Source organism: Alexandromys fortis, unplaced genomic scaffold, assembly GCF_014885135.2.
Source record: "Alexandromys fortis isolate MF-2015 unplaced genomic scaffold, M_Fortis_MF-2015_v1.1 scaffold_103, whole genome shotgun sequence".
Taxonomy (NCBI): domain Eukaryota; kingdom Metazoa; phylum Chordata; class Mammalia; order Rodentia; family Cricetidae; genus Alexandromys; species Alexandromys fortis.
In genome coordinates, this window is record NW_026067978.1 from 2762217 (window position 1) to 2778807 (window position 16591).

General features: G+C 47.4%; 1 protein-coding gene across 3 annotated transcripts in view; it reads left to right on the plus strand.

The window, feature by feature from the left end:
• P4ha2 (prolyl 4-hydroxylase subunit alpha 2) overlaps positions 1 to 7497 on the plus strand; it is a 29976-nt gene extending 22479 nt beyond the window's left edge. The window contains exons 10-17 of one of the 3 annotated variants that reach the window (XM_050157691.1): positions 886 to 956; positions 1189 to 1288; positions 2007 to 2060; positions 2391 to 2450; positions 2499 to 2564; positions 4630 to 4698; positions 5004 to 5100; positions 7020 to 7497. In XM_050157691.1, the coding sequence (XP_050013648.1) occupies positions 886 to 956; positions 1189 to 1288; positions 2007 to 2060; positions 2391 to 2450; positions 2499 to 2564; positions 4630 to 4698; positions 5004 to 5100; positions 7020 to 7090 (588 nt within the window). In that variant the 3' untranslated portion in view covers positions 7091 to 7497. The remainder of the gene's footprint in view (positions 1 to 885; positions 957 to 1188; positions 1289 to 2006; positions 2061 to 2390; positions 2451 to 2498; positions 2565 to 4629; positions 4699 to 5003; positions 5101 to 7019) is intronic. The other 2 variants (XM_050157690.1, XM_050157689.1) reach the window with 2 other exon arrangements.
• Positions 7498 to 16591: the final 9094 nt, after the last annotated feature.

The window sequence follows — 16591 nt, forward strand, 5'->3', positions numbered from 1 at the left end:
GGAAGTAAGCGTCAGCACTGTTCTGTTGGGTTCACCTGTACTTCTGCCTGAACATGCCTGTCGGTACCGGGCCTGCATCCTGTGATGCACGAGGAAGGCACCTGTACTCTTGCTGTGGACAAGTATACCCCTCCCGGAAGTTCCATTGAGCCTTTAAATGGAGACTGGGGAGATGAGGTAGAGGAAGTGTGTGTGTGTGTGTGTTTGTGTATGTGTGTATGTTTGTGTGTGTATGTTATGTCTTTGTGTGTGTGTATGTGTTTGTGTGTTTGTATGTGTATGTGTGAGTGTGTGTGTGTATATTTGTGTGTGGTTGCCCACTGCGGGTGGCTTCTGCACAGCAGTTCATGTACATCAGATTCCTACCGTTTTCTCTGTTGACTCTGGGAGGGCCGAGACAGACTGCAAACTATTTTCCTTGCTGCACAGTAGGAGCCAAGCAGGGCAGGAGGCACAGCAGACACGTTTGGGTAGCTTCTTGGCAGAAGGATGGGAAAACTTGACCATGTCAACAGAAGCCTCGGGTTGAGACTCAGAGATGGCCCGGTCTGAGTATGGTGGAATCACATGCTCAGGCAGTGTGCTGTGGGCCTGTCAAGAAAGGCCATGCTTGGAGAAATCATGTACAGACCAAGCAGAACTCATAGGGATAACAGTGCTGGCAGCATAGACCTGGGTAGCAGAGGGGTGGGTAATGAGCAAGGAGGGTGTGGCCAGGCCTCATTGCACAGAGGGAAGTGGAGACTGGACTGGAGTATCATGGGACATCAGCTAGAACTACTTTCTGCAGCTGTTTTCCCACTGATGTGGCTGGCCCATCTGGTCTCAGTTTCTCTGGGAAAACACCCAAAACCAAAAAGGATAACTCCATCCTCTTTCTTTTAGCTCGCACGAGCTACTGTTCGTGACCCCAAGACAGGTGTCCTCACTGTTGCCAGCTACAGAGTTTCCAAAAGGTGAGCAGAGGTAGTTGTGGGGTGGGGTGGGGGACAGCCACTCAAGCCCAACTCCGGAGCTTCCCGGCAAGGAGGCAGAAGAGGGCTGATGCCGGCTTGTCCTGCTTGCTGCACCTTCTCTCTCCAGGACAGTCACCCTGTGTTGCCCACTAGCTGGCCTTGCCTGGGAAGGGGCCAGAGGACTCACGTAAGCCTGCCCATGCCTTCCATCTTTGCTCTTTTCTTTGCGCAGCTCCTGGCTAGAGGAGGATGATGACCCTGTTGTGGCCCGCGTCAACCGTCGGATGCAGCATATCACAGGGTTGACCGTGAAGACTGCAGAACTATTGCAGGTAGGCTGGTCCTGGGGCCAGAGAAGTTGGGAGGGGTTCTGTTGGGCTGGGTGGTCTCCCAGGTTCCCAGGCTGTCTGAGCAGGCACCTACACTGTTAGTTACTCTTCTCATCAGAGGACCCAACAGAAGCAAACTGATGGAAGAGAGGTCTGCTTTGGCTCACATTTTAGTCCATCACGGTGGGGAGGCTCCACAGCCGGAACTTGTAATACAGCTTGTTCACATCTTGCCGAATCAGAAACCAGAGGGCTTGGGTTGGCCAGAGCCACCAGCAGATAAAACCTTCATGGCTCACACCCAGTGGTCTAATTATGCCAGCTAGGTCCCAAAGATTCCATCCTCCAAAGACAGGACCACCATCTCCGGAGCAAATATGTACTCACCTGCGCCTTGAGTTCACATTTCCAGCGTCCATACTAAAAGCTGAGCGTGGTTAAGCATTTTACTGTCACCCACAGGCTTGCAGGGTGGCAGCCTAGCTCCAGGTTCATTGTCTCAAGGGAATAAGGTAGAACGTGATGGAGCAGGACACACACAGCCTTCTCTTCTGGCCTCTGCGTGCACACACGCCACCATATACATATACCACACACGCATAGTACATACACACACAAGTTGGGGGTTGTTTTCAGGCCCAGGGAGATGGTTTCCATAGAGTTGGGCGGCTGTGGGGCTGGTCTTACTGCTGACAAAGTCAATGCTGTAATCTCTCATCAGGTCGCAAACTACGGGATGGGAGGACAGTACGAACCACACTTTGACTTCTCTAGGGTAAGCCCTCAATCACTAGTAGTTTTGACGGGCTCTGCCCTGGCTGGTTTGACAAGGTTAGAGCTTCTAGAAGCGTTTCAGCTTTCACGCCATCCCTCCTCCACCTTCCACCTCACCAGGGGAAGACTATGTTGTTGGTGAAGCACATGCAGGGCCCAGTGAAGCCTGGCTGTTTTCTGTTGATGTAGGGAATGTTTGGTAGCCTTGTCCCATGTCCCAGCTGTTCTATGGAAGGCACACTTACCATCCCCCTGCCCCTTCGGGTCCCAGTCCTTTGGGTTGGTGGGTAAGTTAGTTGCAAACTTAGATAAAAGTTGTTGTCTGTTGCAGCGACCTTTTGACAGCGGCCTCAAAACGGAGGGGAATAGGTTAGCGACGTTTCTTAACTATGTAAGTACTGGGCTGGGCCCGTTTGTTCACTCTCACTTAATTTTATAGAGCGATGAGCAAGATGCTTTCAAGCGTTTAGGGACTGGGAATCGTGTGGCCACGTTTCTAAACTACGTGAGTATGATGCGTGCACCTGATGGGCCCGGTGGAGCCCCTGGGGCCAGAGAGCTCCTGCACATCCCACCCCATCCGGGCTCATAGCATCAGCTGCTGCATAGGCTTCCTCGGCACCCTTCTTGGCTGGAGGATAGAGAGTTGGCTTTTGTTCCCATCTGTGAGCTTGCCCTTCTTCTACTCCCTGATTCTTTCCTACCACCCCCCTTATCTTTTTTTAGCTGTGGTATAATATAGATAATATAGAAATTTCCATCATAACAATTTTCTGTGTGCTTTAGTGATTTTATTAAGTCCATCCCTAATGTGAACCATATTCCCATCTGTTACCATAGCTCTTCTCACCTCATAAAATGGAAACTCTATTTCTATTTAACACTAATTCCAGAGTCCCTTCCTCACCACCAGCCCACTCTCTGAGACCACATAACCTCATCCAAGTGGAGCCCTGGAATGTCGACTTCTTGCTGGCTGATGCCCTTAGCCCCTGTCTTTAACATGTGTCTGCCGTGGTGTGTTCTGCTTCAGGTCTACTCTGAGCTTTGGGAATGAGAGTCACAGTGAGCTCTGTCTCGGTGGCAGAGAGCAGAGGTGGCCAGGGGGTGCTTTTAGATGGAAATTGCCTCTGTTTCCTCAGAGGCTGCATAGCCAGCTCCCCTCCTGCTGCCTCGCCCCCACCCATGGGCTCTCAGTTCACCTTTTCCTATTATAATAGCCCACTCTAAGGATGCATAGTCAATGAACTTAGAAACAAAGCTTGCCTTTTGGCTTTAAGTTTTAATTGTCCTGGAGACTGCTATGCACACACACTTTTGAGAAGGTCCTATGTGGTCTCCATTGTGACATCTGACGTCTGACATGGGAGACTCACTTGAAACATGGGAAAGATGGTTATTTAGTTACCATGGAGACAAACACTGAAGAATTTGCCCAAACACGGGGCTCAGTAAAGGCCTCATTTAGGAAATAGCATGTCAGTTGAGACTTGAAAATTAAATGGAAATTTGTGGAGCTTATTTTGGCAAAGAAGAAGGTGTGTGGGGGCCTGGAAGGGAATAGGTTTGGGATGTCGCGAAACAGGCAAAGGCTTGTGTGTCTAGAGAGAGGCGAGCAAAGCTGACTTGGAGAGTCGCGGGGTTTGAACCCCAGCGCTGGGGAAGCCATTGGGCTTTTCGTCTTCCTTATCATGAGTCTCCCGAGTGCCCACCCCTCCAGGCAGGCTGTATGTGTCACACTGGGAAACATTTTAGCTCCAATTCTTATTACAGCATAGACAAAATGCTTCAAGTAAAAGTGCAGTTTACAGGAGAAAGCGGGAAGAGTAGCATTCTGGGAAGGTGGAGGGCTGATTAGAGCAGCTAGAGCCAGAAGAACGGCCACACAGAGAAGGGAGTACTCCTGAGGTTAGAAGCCATAGGGAACTCCTGTCCAGAGCTCTGTACACACTGCTGAGAACACTGGCTTAGGCAAGGCCCGGCAGTGGGTCAGAATTCAAGATGGGGACAGGGTAAAGATAGGATTTTCTCTTTCCCTTCTCTCTCTCTCTCTCTCTCTCTCTCTCTCTCTCTGATATGTATTTATCTATATCAGTGTTTGCATGCATGTGTGTGTGCATATATGTTATATGTGCTACATGCATGCATGATGCCCACCGAGGCCAGAAGAGGATATTGGAGCCCCTGGAACTAGAGTCACAGGTGGTTGAGCTGCCATGTGAGTGCCGGGAACTGAGCCTGGGTTGTGTGTAACAGCGTGCTCTTAACTGCCATCTCTCCAGCCTAAGAAAGTAATTTTCTAAATGGACGCAGGTTGTGTCTATTCAAGGGTGTCCTGAATGTGGCTCTTCTGGGGGCTTTAGCTCTTGAACCTCCAGGCGTGGAGCCTGTCTTGATGAACAGCACAGATTAAGCCACATGTGGGGAGCCTTTCCTGGCCTTAGCCAGTCATAGCCAGAACTTCCCGCCAGTGCTGTGAGGGTGACCTGTGCATCTTGTCGTGTCCTTACGATTTTGCTGCTCTGTTGTTCTTGGGGAGAGGGACCAAGCTCTTTGCCTTATGTCCCCAGATGAGTGATGTAGAAGCTGGAGGTGCCACCGTCTTTCCTGACTTGGGAGCTGCAATTTGGCCCAAGAAGGTGAGTGTGATTTTTCAGGGTCACGCATTGAAGCAGGGCTCAGACCTTGTCAGTGTCCCCCAGTACCACGGGCTGTCTACTTGACTGTCTTCCCACCCACGCTCTGGACTGCGGTCCCTGCTTGTGCCCATGGAGAAGGGAGGCAGGGCAGGTGCATTACTGAACTTTCTTCTGTTTGAGCCCTGTCCCCCAGCACAGAAAAGGAGGGCATTTCTGCTTAGGGGTGGATGGCTCTCGCTAGATTCCTAGAGCAGGTCCGTGTACCTGCTGTTTAGGATGCACTCTGACAGTTCGATCTCTCCCAGGGCACAGCTGTCTTCTGGTACAACCTTCTGCGGAGTGGGGAAGGCGATTACCGGACGAGACACGCGGCCTGTCCCGTGCTTGTGGGCTGCAAGTGGGGTGAGTGACGTGAGGGGCAGCATTGAGGCGGCCCTCGGCCTTAGATGCAGAGGTGGAAACCACTGCTAACTGCTGTCAGCTCCGCATCACAAAGGTTGTCTTGGCTGCTTACACCACCCAGCCAGAGCTTCCACAGCTGGTTGTCAATGCTCAGAGAGCCACGGAGGATTTCCAGAGACGTGGTCTGTGGCAAGGGTTTTAGTGGCGCATCGAGAGAGCTGGGAGCAGAGAGGAGAGAGGGTGTCTATGTGAGGCAAGAAAGACACATGCAGCTACAGCCAGCACTGTAGGTAACAGGGTGGTGGTGGTGAGGCTAGTTGTTCTTGTCCCTTGATGAAGGGGAGTCCTGAGATGGGACTGGAGCTAAGAGATGAGACTGGAGCCCGGGGCACAGCTCAGAGGATGAGCTTGAGCCTCACCCTGGAAGCAGCTGTGGAGAGCTGGGAAAAGCGTGGACTAGACTGTGACAGGAAGGGATCCCTTGCGTTTGTAACCCGTGGAGTTTGGGAGGTAAACTGTGACGGGCTCGCAGAAACGGTGAAGTAGTTGCTGGTTTGGGAGGAAAAAGTACAGAGAAAGTCAGTGTACTAGATGGCAAGCGTGTTGCACACACACGACACATGTAAGCTCTGCATGCACAATTAAAGTTTACCATTCTACTATATATGCTGTTAAGTCTTCTGGGCAGTTTGTTTAGGAAAGTCTGGGTATTGTATTTAAAATCTCTGACTTGAGTAGTGCATTACTTTAAAAACTCGTGTGTGTGCATGTGTGTGTGTGTGTGTGTGTGTACATGTGCCATGTCACACGTGTGAAGGTCAGAGGACAATTGGAAAGAATGGGTTCTCTCCTTCCACGTTGTGGGTTCTGGGGATTAAGATTAGGTTGTCAGCTATATGACATGAGCTGTCATCTGCCCTGCGTTACTTTTGTATTCCTCATAAGCAAATCTATGTTTGAGAACAGAGTCATAGTACATGCCTGTGACCTGGCGGTGCCGGTACCAGTGCTCCAGCTAGAGCGCCCACAGCACTAAGATTCTGCTCTATAGCTCAGGGGGCCCGGGGCTCATGGCCAAGCCCTGCCCGGTGCTGACAGGTTCCCTATCCCTCTCCTCAGTTTCTGCTTGTCACCATCCCAGCTTCTTGAGGTCCTTCACACTTCCCCGGGTGGCCTGTGCCTTTGAGGACTTTCTCATCCTGCTTTCTGCATCCAGCCCACTTGGAGTGAGTGGCAGTCACACGATATGCCTGCCTTCTTTCCAGGATAACTTCAGTTCAGCTTCTTGTTCTGAGTCAGTCCCACTTCCCTAACATCATGAGATGCCCTTCGGCTCTGTTCTTATGGCAACTTGCATACATGCATCCAATCACTGGTAGACTTTTGTACCATCGCCTGCGTGCCCGTGTGTTTTCAACAGTGCGTGATTGGCCATGTTGCTCCGGAGTCTCCCTCCACTCACCACAGGGCAGTGGTCTGATGTGGGAGTGATTTCTTATTAATAAAGAAACTGCCTAAGCCCCTTGATAGGCCAACCCTTAGGTGGGTGGAGAAAACAGAACAGGATTGTGGGAGAAAGAAGCTGAGTGAGGAGTCGCCATGATTCTCCTGCTCCAGACAGACGCAGGTTAAGATCCTCCCTGGTAAGCCAGCTCGTGGGCTACACAGAATATTAGAAATGGGTTAGAACAATATGTAAGAGCTAGCCAACAAGAAGCTGGAACTAGCCGGGCCAGGCAATGTTTGAAAGAATACAGTTTCCGTGTAATTATTTCGGGGCATAAGCTAGCCATGCGGGCGGCCGGGTGCCTGGGACGCAGCCCCGCCGCTCCTAATGCAACAGTGGTCGTCATGAGAAGCATTGATTGGACTGCTGAACTGTTAGGTTGAATCATCACATCCCTGCTTTCTGTTCACAGTCTCCAATAAGTGGTTCCATGAACGAGGACAAGAGTTCCTGAGGCCTTGTGGGACAACAGAAGTTGATTGACATCCTCATCTGCTCTGCTCCTTCCTGGTCCCACGGCCCAAGTCATCTTCAAGTTCAGCGTGACAGATTCCTTTGTATGTTCCAGCTCCTGTCAGGCAGGTCAGCGGAGGAGCCAGTGTTTGTCTGAATTTGAGAGAATGTGTCCCTGGGCCGAGTCCTGGGTCACCTGGGCCCCAGACTCTGGCCAGCCTATGCCTGCTCTGACTCCAAGGGTAGCATCGGTGTGGCTGCTGCAGAACCAAACTGTGTGGCACCTAGCTCGGTGCCTTTGTACCTCAGATGTTTCAGGTGGGAGAGGTTTTAGTGAAACCAAAGTTCTGATGCTGTGTTTACAAGTTTGTTTTAATGACATTTCTATTTGTTGTGGCTTTAACCAAAAAAATAAAATGTCCCCTGCCAGAAGCCTTAAATAAGGCATTTTGCTTTGTTTTTTTTTTTTTTTTTTTTTTTTTTTTTTTTTTTGTCCAGGAACTGGGGCTGACTCAGTTTAAAATGCCTGCCACACAGACATGGATCTGAATTCTGATTCCCAGCATTTATATAAAAACCTGTGCTTGGCAGTGCATGCCTATGATACCAGTACTGGGAAGGTGGAGACAGGAAGATCCCTGGGGCTGGCAGACAGCCAGCCTAGCCAAAACGGGTGAGGTCCTGGTTCAGAGAGAGACCTTGTTTCATAGGAAAATGCCTGAAGTGGATGGCTGGTCTCCACACGCATGTGCACACACGAGCATACACACATATGAATATGTACACACACAGTCCAGGAGCCCTTACCACTTTCACCATTTTGTATGCATCTCCACTGTGCAGACATTCTGCAGAGCGAAGCCCTAGCTTTGGGTTCTAAAAATGGTTTTCACGCTCATGTGTCCTCCAGGCTTATGTACTTTTCTGGAAACTGGAGGTCAATCGTCCCACCTACCCTCCCTGAGAACATAGGAAAAACATGTGATTTACAATTGGGGTGTTGTTAGGGTTTGATTTGGGATGTGTGCACTGAGTTGTCCCTGGCTCACAAATGCAAATAATATGAAGGGGTGTGTGTGTGTGTACCTACATACATGTTACTTTCTGGCTGGAGTTTTTCTGATTAGCACTCAGGAGCCATATGAGAGACCTTCCAGGCTGACATCTCCTTCCCTGTCTAAGAAGCTCATGGGTAACCGTGGGATGGCGACTGGTGGTCACCACTGAAGCTTCCCTCCTGTGGCCAAGTCACTGACTTACAGTAACTTCATTTTCACTGACTTTTTAACCAACTGAGGCAGACTGTAACTATTTCTGTCTGTTTGGCGTCTTTCATTTGTCATTGTGTTAAAGATTTGTCCATATTGACATGGAATTTGTTTTTATGGATCCTCTATAGAAACAGAACAGACAGGATGAATATATGTTACAAAGGGAATTTATTAGATTGACTTACAGCATGCAGGCTGGGTAGTTCAACAGTGGTGAGCTACACTCCGGAGAAGCTGAGAACCAGCAGTGAGTGGTTCAGTCTATGAGGTTTGTGCCTCAGCTGTCCCAGTCTGGTGCTGAAGGCCTGAGGTTGTCCTCAGTCCACACTGGAAGATGGAAGAAGCTTCATTGTGATAGGAGTGGAGGATGGCAGCAGCGGTGGCCACAGCTGGATAGACACCCTCACCAGCAAGACGGAAAGGCAGGCAAGGAAGAGCGAGAACACTGCTCTTTTGGACTTTGCATCTGGGCTGCCACAGGAAGGTGTTGGGTACTGTAGAAGAGGGTCCTCCCCCTCCACTAATTCTTCCCGTAAGTCCCTCACAGAGCTGCCCAGAGGTGTCTTTTAGTTGACTTCAGACTCTACCACATTGACACTCAAGATAAATCATAATATGGTCAACACTCTACCAATGGACATTTGAGATGGTTTCAGTCTTTGTATAGTATGATAAAGGATGCAATAAGTTATTTTACATATGACTTCTGACTCACATTTCTTGAGGATATAAGGAGGAGTGAAAGTTCTACCCATCCTCCCTCCAGTATCTGAACTTTGCCAAAGCAAGGTGGGACAGTCCTTCAAATCCTGCTTCATAGAAGAGTCGACTGGATATTTTAAGGCTGAAGATTGGATGCCCCAATATTGCAGAGGAACCTTGGGTCAACTGTCCAGGCAGCCAGATGTCTGTCGTTTCTATAGGCTTGGAAGTGGCTTGCACTGTCCTTTCTATTTCCTATGATTTGGGAGCAGGTTGGTGTCCCAAAAGAAAAAGCCTGGTACAGTTTACACTTCTGTGTCTTATCATCGAAGGAAGTCAAGTCAAGCAGAGCAGCATCCTGGAGGTAGAAGCTGATGCAGCGGTATGGAGGGGTGCAGCTTACTGGTTTGCTCCTCATGGCTTGCTCAGTGTGCTTTCTTTTTTTTTTCTTTTTTCTTTTTCCTTTTTAGTTGTTGCAAAAAAAATTTCCCATTTCCCTCTCCCTCCTCACACCCATCGCCCCCTCCCCCCACTCTCCTCCCCCTCTCCCCTTCCCCCCCTCCATTCCCCCTCCCTCTTGAGAATGAAGAGCAGTCCAGATTCCCTGCCCTGTGGGAAGTCCAAGGTCCTCCCACTTCTATCCAGGACCAGGAATGTGAGCATCCAAACAGGCTAGGCTCCCACAAAGCCAGTTCATGTATTAGGATCGAAACCTAGTGCCATTGTCCTTGGCTACTCATCAGCCTTCATTGTCCGCCACGTTCAGGGAGTCTGGTTTCATTCCATGCTTATTCAGTCCCAGTCCAGCTGGCCTTGGTGAGCTCCCAATAGATCAGTTCCACTGTCACAGTGGGTGGGTGCACCCCTCATGGACCTGACTTCCTTGCTCATGTTCTACCTCCTTCTGCTCCTCATTTGGATCTTAAGAGCTCAGTCTGGTGCTCCAATTTGGGTCTCTGTCTCTATCTCGATCCATCGCCAGATGAAGGTTCTAAGGTGATATGCAAGATATTCATCAGTATGGCTATAGGATAGGGTCATTTCAGGTTCCCTCTCCTCAGTTGCTCAAGGTACTCTCTGGGGACATCTCCCTGGACACCTGCGAGCCCCTCTAGAGTCAAGTCTCTTGCCAACCCTAAAATGGCTCCCTTAATTAGGCTATATATTTCTCTGCTCCCGTGTCCACCCTTCCTTTATCCCAACCATCCCATTCCCCCAAGCTCCCCCCATTCTCCTAGATGCCCTTCAATGGAAGAATGGATGAAGAAAGTGTGGAATATATACATATTAGAGTACTACTCAGCAGTAAAAAACAATGACTTCGCGAATTTTGCATGCAAATGGATGGAAATAGAAAACACTATCCTGAGTGAGGTATCCCAGTCCCAAAAAGATGAACATGGGATGTATTCACTCATAATTGGTTTCTAGCCATAAATAAAGGACTTTGAGCATATAATTTGTGATCCTAGAAAAGCTAAATAAGAAGGTGAACCCAAAGAAAAACATATAGTCATCCGCCTGGATATGGGAAGTAGACAAGATTGCAGGGCAAAACCTGGGAACTTGGGGATGAGGTGGCATGGGGCTCAGTGTGCTTTCTTATGGAATCCAGGACTATCATCCCAGGGATGGCACCACCCACAATGGGCTGGGCCCCCTCATGTCAACCACTAATTACGAAAATGAGTTTGCTTACAGCTCAGTCTATGGAAGCATTTTCTCAGTGGAGATTCCCTCCTCTCAGGAGGTTATAGCTTGTGTTGAGTTGACATAAAACTAGCCAGCACGTGCATTTTTTTTAAATGAAAGCTACCCCAGAAGCTCTCTGTCTTCTTGTCATGTAAAAAGATAAGCAAGAAGATGGTGAACCACGAACCAGGAAGCACACAGTCACCAGACAATCTACTTACACCACGGTTTTGATACTTCACTTCAAAGAAAAAAGTAGATCATTTTGCTCATTTATATTCCAGCAGACCTCCCTAAGTAAGGTGGTGCCGATTGCTGCCTGCTGGTGATACTGTACACCTTTCATATTTATCAGTCATCAGGTTTCTGCTTCAAGTCTTTCTTACTAATTTATAGATATTTCAGTTTTGCTCATTATCTTTTCCAAATGCTTATTTTGTGGTGTGCCGTTTTCATTTTTAGTTCTGATGAAAAGGAAGGCTACCCTGTGCTGTTGCTGCTCTGAAAGTAACCCCTCACCCCTTTGTCTGTCTTTTAACTGACATTTTTATCTTCGTTTTCACTTTGTGTGGCTTTTCTGTGATGTATGTACAGGATTCCTTTCCCTGTTTTCCTTCTGGACATTGGCAGAGCGTCCTGAATTTGCCAGTTGAGGTCTTTGATGGGTTCTAGAAATTTCTCAGACCTTGCATCTTTTGAGTAATGTTTCTGTCCTGATTTTTCCCTTCCTTAGACTCCGGTAAATCTGGTTGGTAAAAGCGTCTGCTTTGACACATCTGTCCTAGCTTCCCTTTTGTGTCTCCTGGCCTCCCACCCCAGATGCTCAAGATTAGCTATTTCGTTTGTCTACTGTGTAGTTCATTTGTTTCCTGTTCACCTCCTTTGCTCTCCTCCGACCTCCTTCCCCAGCGCTGGGATTGAACCCAGAGCCGAACAGGAGCCAGGCAAGCACTTCTACCCCGAGTTTATCCCAGCTTAGTTCGTTTTTTAAAGATTTATTTTTATTTATGTGTCTTTGTGGCCAGAAGAGAGCGTCAGATCTGGAGCTGGAGTTACAGGCAGTTGGGAACCACCTCGGGTCCATTTAACCACTGTGTTGTGTCTCCAACTCTGCCTTCCCTTTTCTTTAGTTCTAGTTCTCTGGGGAATTCTTCTTTTGTTTCCTCCATGTTTTTCTTGGATCAGTGAAAACAGTTACTTGAAAGTTCTTGTCGGATAATGCCATGGTTTTCGTTTTCTGTGGCTTTTTTTGTTGTTGTTGTTGTTGTTGTTTTAACACCTTTGTTTGTCTGGTTGTTTGGCCCACTCTTGGCACTTTATTAAATTCTGAATACTGCATGTGATAGATTATAAAGGCCCTGGATGGTGATGACTTCCTGCACAGGGGCTCACACTTTACTAGGCAGAGGAGTGTTGTGGAATATTATTTTAACTAGGCAAAGATGTGTTACATTTCTTTATGCTGTTGAATATTACTTTAACTGTGTAAAGGTGTGTTACATTTGTTTCTGCTGTTTATTTAATGATGTAACCATGTGTGTTTAATTATGTGAAGGTCTGTGCATCTGTTTCACCTTGCCTGGCTAAGGCACCTGGCTGATCTAATAAAGAGCTGAACAGACAATAGCTAGGCAGAGAGAGAATAGGCAGGGCTGGTGGGCAGATAGATTAAGTAGGGGGAGAAATCAAAGGGGTTCCCATTGTGATGCTTGCAGCCTTCTCTGCTCTGTCCACATCAGCAGTTCCGCAGATCCGATCCTCGTGTATTTTATATCTAGACAGTCCCCAAATGTCATTCCTCTTTTTAAAGAAATGAAGATTCAAATTCAAAGAAAATTTGAATCTGAGCCAGAGATTTTTTTCTGCTTAGCATCCTAACCTTCCAGCCTGTGCAGCTTCAGAGTTCAGAAACTGTCTCAATAGGTAATCAGGGTGAACATTTGAGCCAGGTTCCCCTCCCCTCAACGTCCTGTCCTGTCTTTGTGTGCTCTTCCATTTTGCTCTGGTCCCCTCTCTCCCACAGATCAACGATCTGAAAATGACTGTAAGATGAGAGAAGATGTAGATTTCTGCTTTCTTAAGATCCATCCTCCATGACCCTTTATGATTTAGTAATTTTGTGCTGCCCAGGAGGTTTTTGAACAGTTTTATTCAGATTTTATGATTTTTCTTGACTGCTGTCTTTTGTCTTTTACAATTTTTCCCCTTTTGTTTTTGTTTCATGAGTACGGATGTATTGCCGGCAAACATGTCTGTACCGTGTGCATGAATGCCTTTGGAAGCCAGAGAGGGCACTAGATCCCAGGACTGGAGTTACAGATGCTACATGGGTGTTGCCTATCAAAACCTGGGCCCTCTGGAAGAGCATCCAGTACTGCTGAGTCATTCCTCCAGCTGTGGCTTGCCTTCCTTCCTTCCTTCCTTCCTTCCTTCCTTCCTTCCTTCCTTCCTTCTTTTTTCAGAGCATAGAAGCCTAAAAGTGAGTCTACTGTAATCTACCTCATCTTGGCTAGAAGTCTACCTTTTTTAAAAAATTCCCTTCCATGTGAAATATAACTCAAATACAGATATCCTCCTTGGTTATAAGATGTTGAGTGTCTTAAATTAAGTATGGCATTAGCCGTTAAGGAATCTGTCGTGTGCTGGTGTCTGTTCAAGAGTACCAACTGCATTCTGGGATAATGCAGGGTGGCTGCTGCCGTGGGGATGGCGTCCTGCTCAGCAGCCCTTGCTAACCATCCCAGCTGGCGAGCCTTTCCGCGCGTGCTGGCCTCTGTTCTTGGGTGCCACAGTCTGTTGTTTTATTCAGAACAGATAACGAACCTGAGCTAGAACAACTAGGTAAGGTCCCCGAGGTCACATGAGGACTCCTGACTAGTGAGTAGGAGGCATGTGATTCAAACCCTTTCCTCTAAAAAACACTACATTTCCCTCTAATGGTTGATAAAAGTCTATTGGGAAAGCAAAGATGAAGCGACTCCTCTCTTTTTCTTTAGATAATAGAGAACAGTGGGAGCAGGAGGCATGAGAACGAGACTAATGGTGCAGGAGTGTCAGAGAGAGAGAGAGAGAGAGAGAGAGAGAGAGAGAGAGAGAGAGAGAGAGAGAGAGAGAGAGAGGGGAGAGAGAGAGGGAGAGAGAGAGAGAGTAGAGGTCAGAGTGAGGGGTNGAGAGAGAGAGAGAGAGAGAGAGAGAGAGAGAGAGAGAGAGAGAGAGAGAGAGAGAGAGAGAGAGGAGAGAGAGAGAAGGAGAGAGAGAGAGAGTAGAGGTCAGAGTGAGGGGTGTCTTTTACCAGAACATTGGCTCTAGAGTGGACAGGACAGCATTAGAGCTGAATCTTGGAGGACAAATACCTTTGTCTTCTCTGTTAGACAGCTTTCAAACATATACAAATGGCTTTAGAAAATAATAATAAAGGACAGGTAGGTGTGTGGTGTATGCCTGTAATCCGAGCACTTAGAAAGAGGCTCAGGATGTTCAAGACCAGCTTAGTCTATAGCATGAGTTCTAGGCAAGCTAAGGCTGCATAGTAAACCTGTCTAAAAAAAAAAGGTGGTGAGGTGGTGTATTGGGGTGGAGAGATGGCTTAGCAGTTGAGAGCACTTGCTGCTCTTATGTTCTCATAGAAGACCCGAGTTTGGCTGTCAGTGCCCACATCTGTCATGCAGCTTACAGCTGCCTGTAACTACAGCTTCAAGGCCTCTAATGCTGTCTTTTGGCCTGCACAGACACCTGCATGCATACATGAACACATACAGACAGACATACCCATAAAAAATAAAAGTAATTGATTTTAATTTGTGCCTTCCCACTACTCCTTATACTTTGTCCCATTTCCTACTAGAAACTATAGTCTTTTTCATTCCGTGGACTATAAATCTTATGTCTAGTGTGTGCTGTTTTTTTTTTTTTTTGTCCTGCTTTCTAAACTTGAGAAATATTTGTTCACTGCCTTACACTGCATTCCTCTTTCCCCTGTCACTTTTTAGGAGTCTGGCATTTCAGCCCTCTTGATTGCCTGGCAACACAAATCTTGCTTTTGTTTGACAAAACTAAGATGGTATCTCTGGCATTCTATTATGCGAGGTGACAGGCTGGCTTGGCATTGATCAAACAGTTGTTCATCACGGTTTAGTCAGGTTGACACATAAGTTAGCTAGCAATTGCCCTTTCACCCCGCCCCGTTTTTCCTTTGTCTTAATGTCCATGATGAACTGCCCCGTGGAGCTGAAAACTGTCGATTTGACACACCTAGGATCACCTGGAAAGAGACTCTACATTGTGTTGCTTTGTGGACATGTTTGGGGGGATTGTTTTACTTATCAGTTGTGGGGAAGCACAGCCCACTGTAGTTGGCACCATTCCCTAGGCAGGGGGCCATGAACTATAGAAGAGTGGAGACTTTGAGCCAGCAAGCAAGCATCTGTAATTAATTCTTTATTGTAGGCCAGCTGTCTTAAGCTCCTGCCACTATGACATCCCTGCAGTCATGGGCTATAGTCTGCGTTGTGAGCTAAAATAAACTCCTAATTTTCCCCCTAAGTTCCTTTTTCTTTTTGTTTTGTTTCAAGGTAGGGTTTCTCTGCATAGACCTGTCTGTCCTGGAACTTATTCTGTAGACCAGATTGGCCTCAAACTCAGAAACCCACCTGCCTCTGCCTCCTCGAGTGTGCCCACCATGCCAGGCCCCTAACTCCCTTTTCGTCAAGATAGTTTATCCTAGCAACAGAACTGGAATGAAAATGAAATCAAGTGCCATGTTTCTTCATCTGGTTGAACTCTGTTTTCGCAATGTTGAAGTTAATTATAAAAAGGAATCTTCTCATTGCTTGTCTAATAAAATTATAATGTGTTTTAGCATTCTAGGATCACCAAAATAAAATGCTGCTTCCCGGCTAATTGAATGGATAATGAAAATATGTTTTTGACAGCTCTAAAGACTCAAAGTCCAAGATGTTGTAGGTTGAATTTCTTCTGAGACCTCTCACCTTGAGCTACATATGGACACCCCCCTTGTCTGTTGTCTGTGTTCTAATCTACTTCCCGAGGTCACCAGTTTTACTGGAGTAATGTAATATTCTTGTGACTTCATTTAACCTTGTCTTTCCCTGAGGGCTCTGGCTCCAAATATATAGTCACAAATTGGGTTAGGACTTCCATGTGTGAGTTTGGCAGAATGAACAAGAATGTTCCAGGAAGTTCCACTAGGATGGCTGGAGTGTGGTGAGGTGCTGCCCTGGTACTGTTTCATAGTCTCTAGTCTGAGGCAGCTGGATAGAGGAGGAGTCTTCAGCCTGGAATTATTCAAGGGAGACAGCTGAGAGGGTGCCGCTCTCTGGGGTACCACAAAGTGTGAAAGACTTAACGGGGAATCTTTAAACTGTAGATGGGAAGTGTTCCTTCTGATGTTTATTTTTATGGAACTAAAGACAGGGCTGGGACAGTTTGACTCAAATTAGCAGGTGTTGGAACTCTGTTTCTGACTTGGCTGCGTTGTACAAAAAGGACTGTCGCTCTAACATCTGCCAGATGACTGGTTCCTGTGCCAGCGACCTCAAACACTCCAAGGACACCTTAGGAAGCTCCGTGACAATCGCAGCTGGTTGTCTATGTTCTGAAAGCATAGAGCTGTTCAAAATACCAGACTTTCTATCACAAACCTTGATGAACTCTACATGACCCTGTGGCATTTCCATGTTGGCCAGAGGGAAAATACTTCCTTTTGTGGTCTGGCAGAGGGACCATACTATGAGGTTGTGATTGGTCCAAACCACAAGCTTCAATGACTGTGATTGGTGCTAAGAGGAAGTTGTATTAGTCCTACTAAATGTCTGTGATCAGTCCAAACACCCCTCTTGGGCTATCT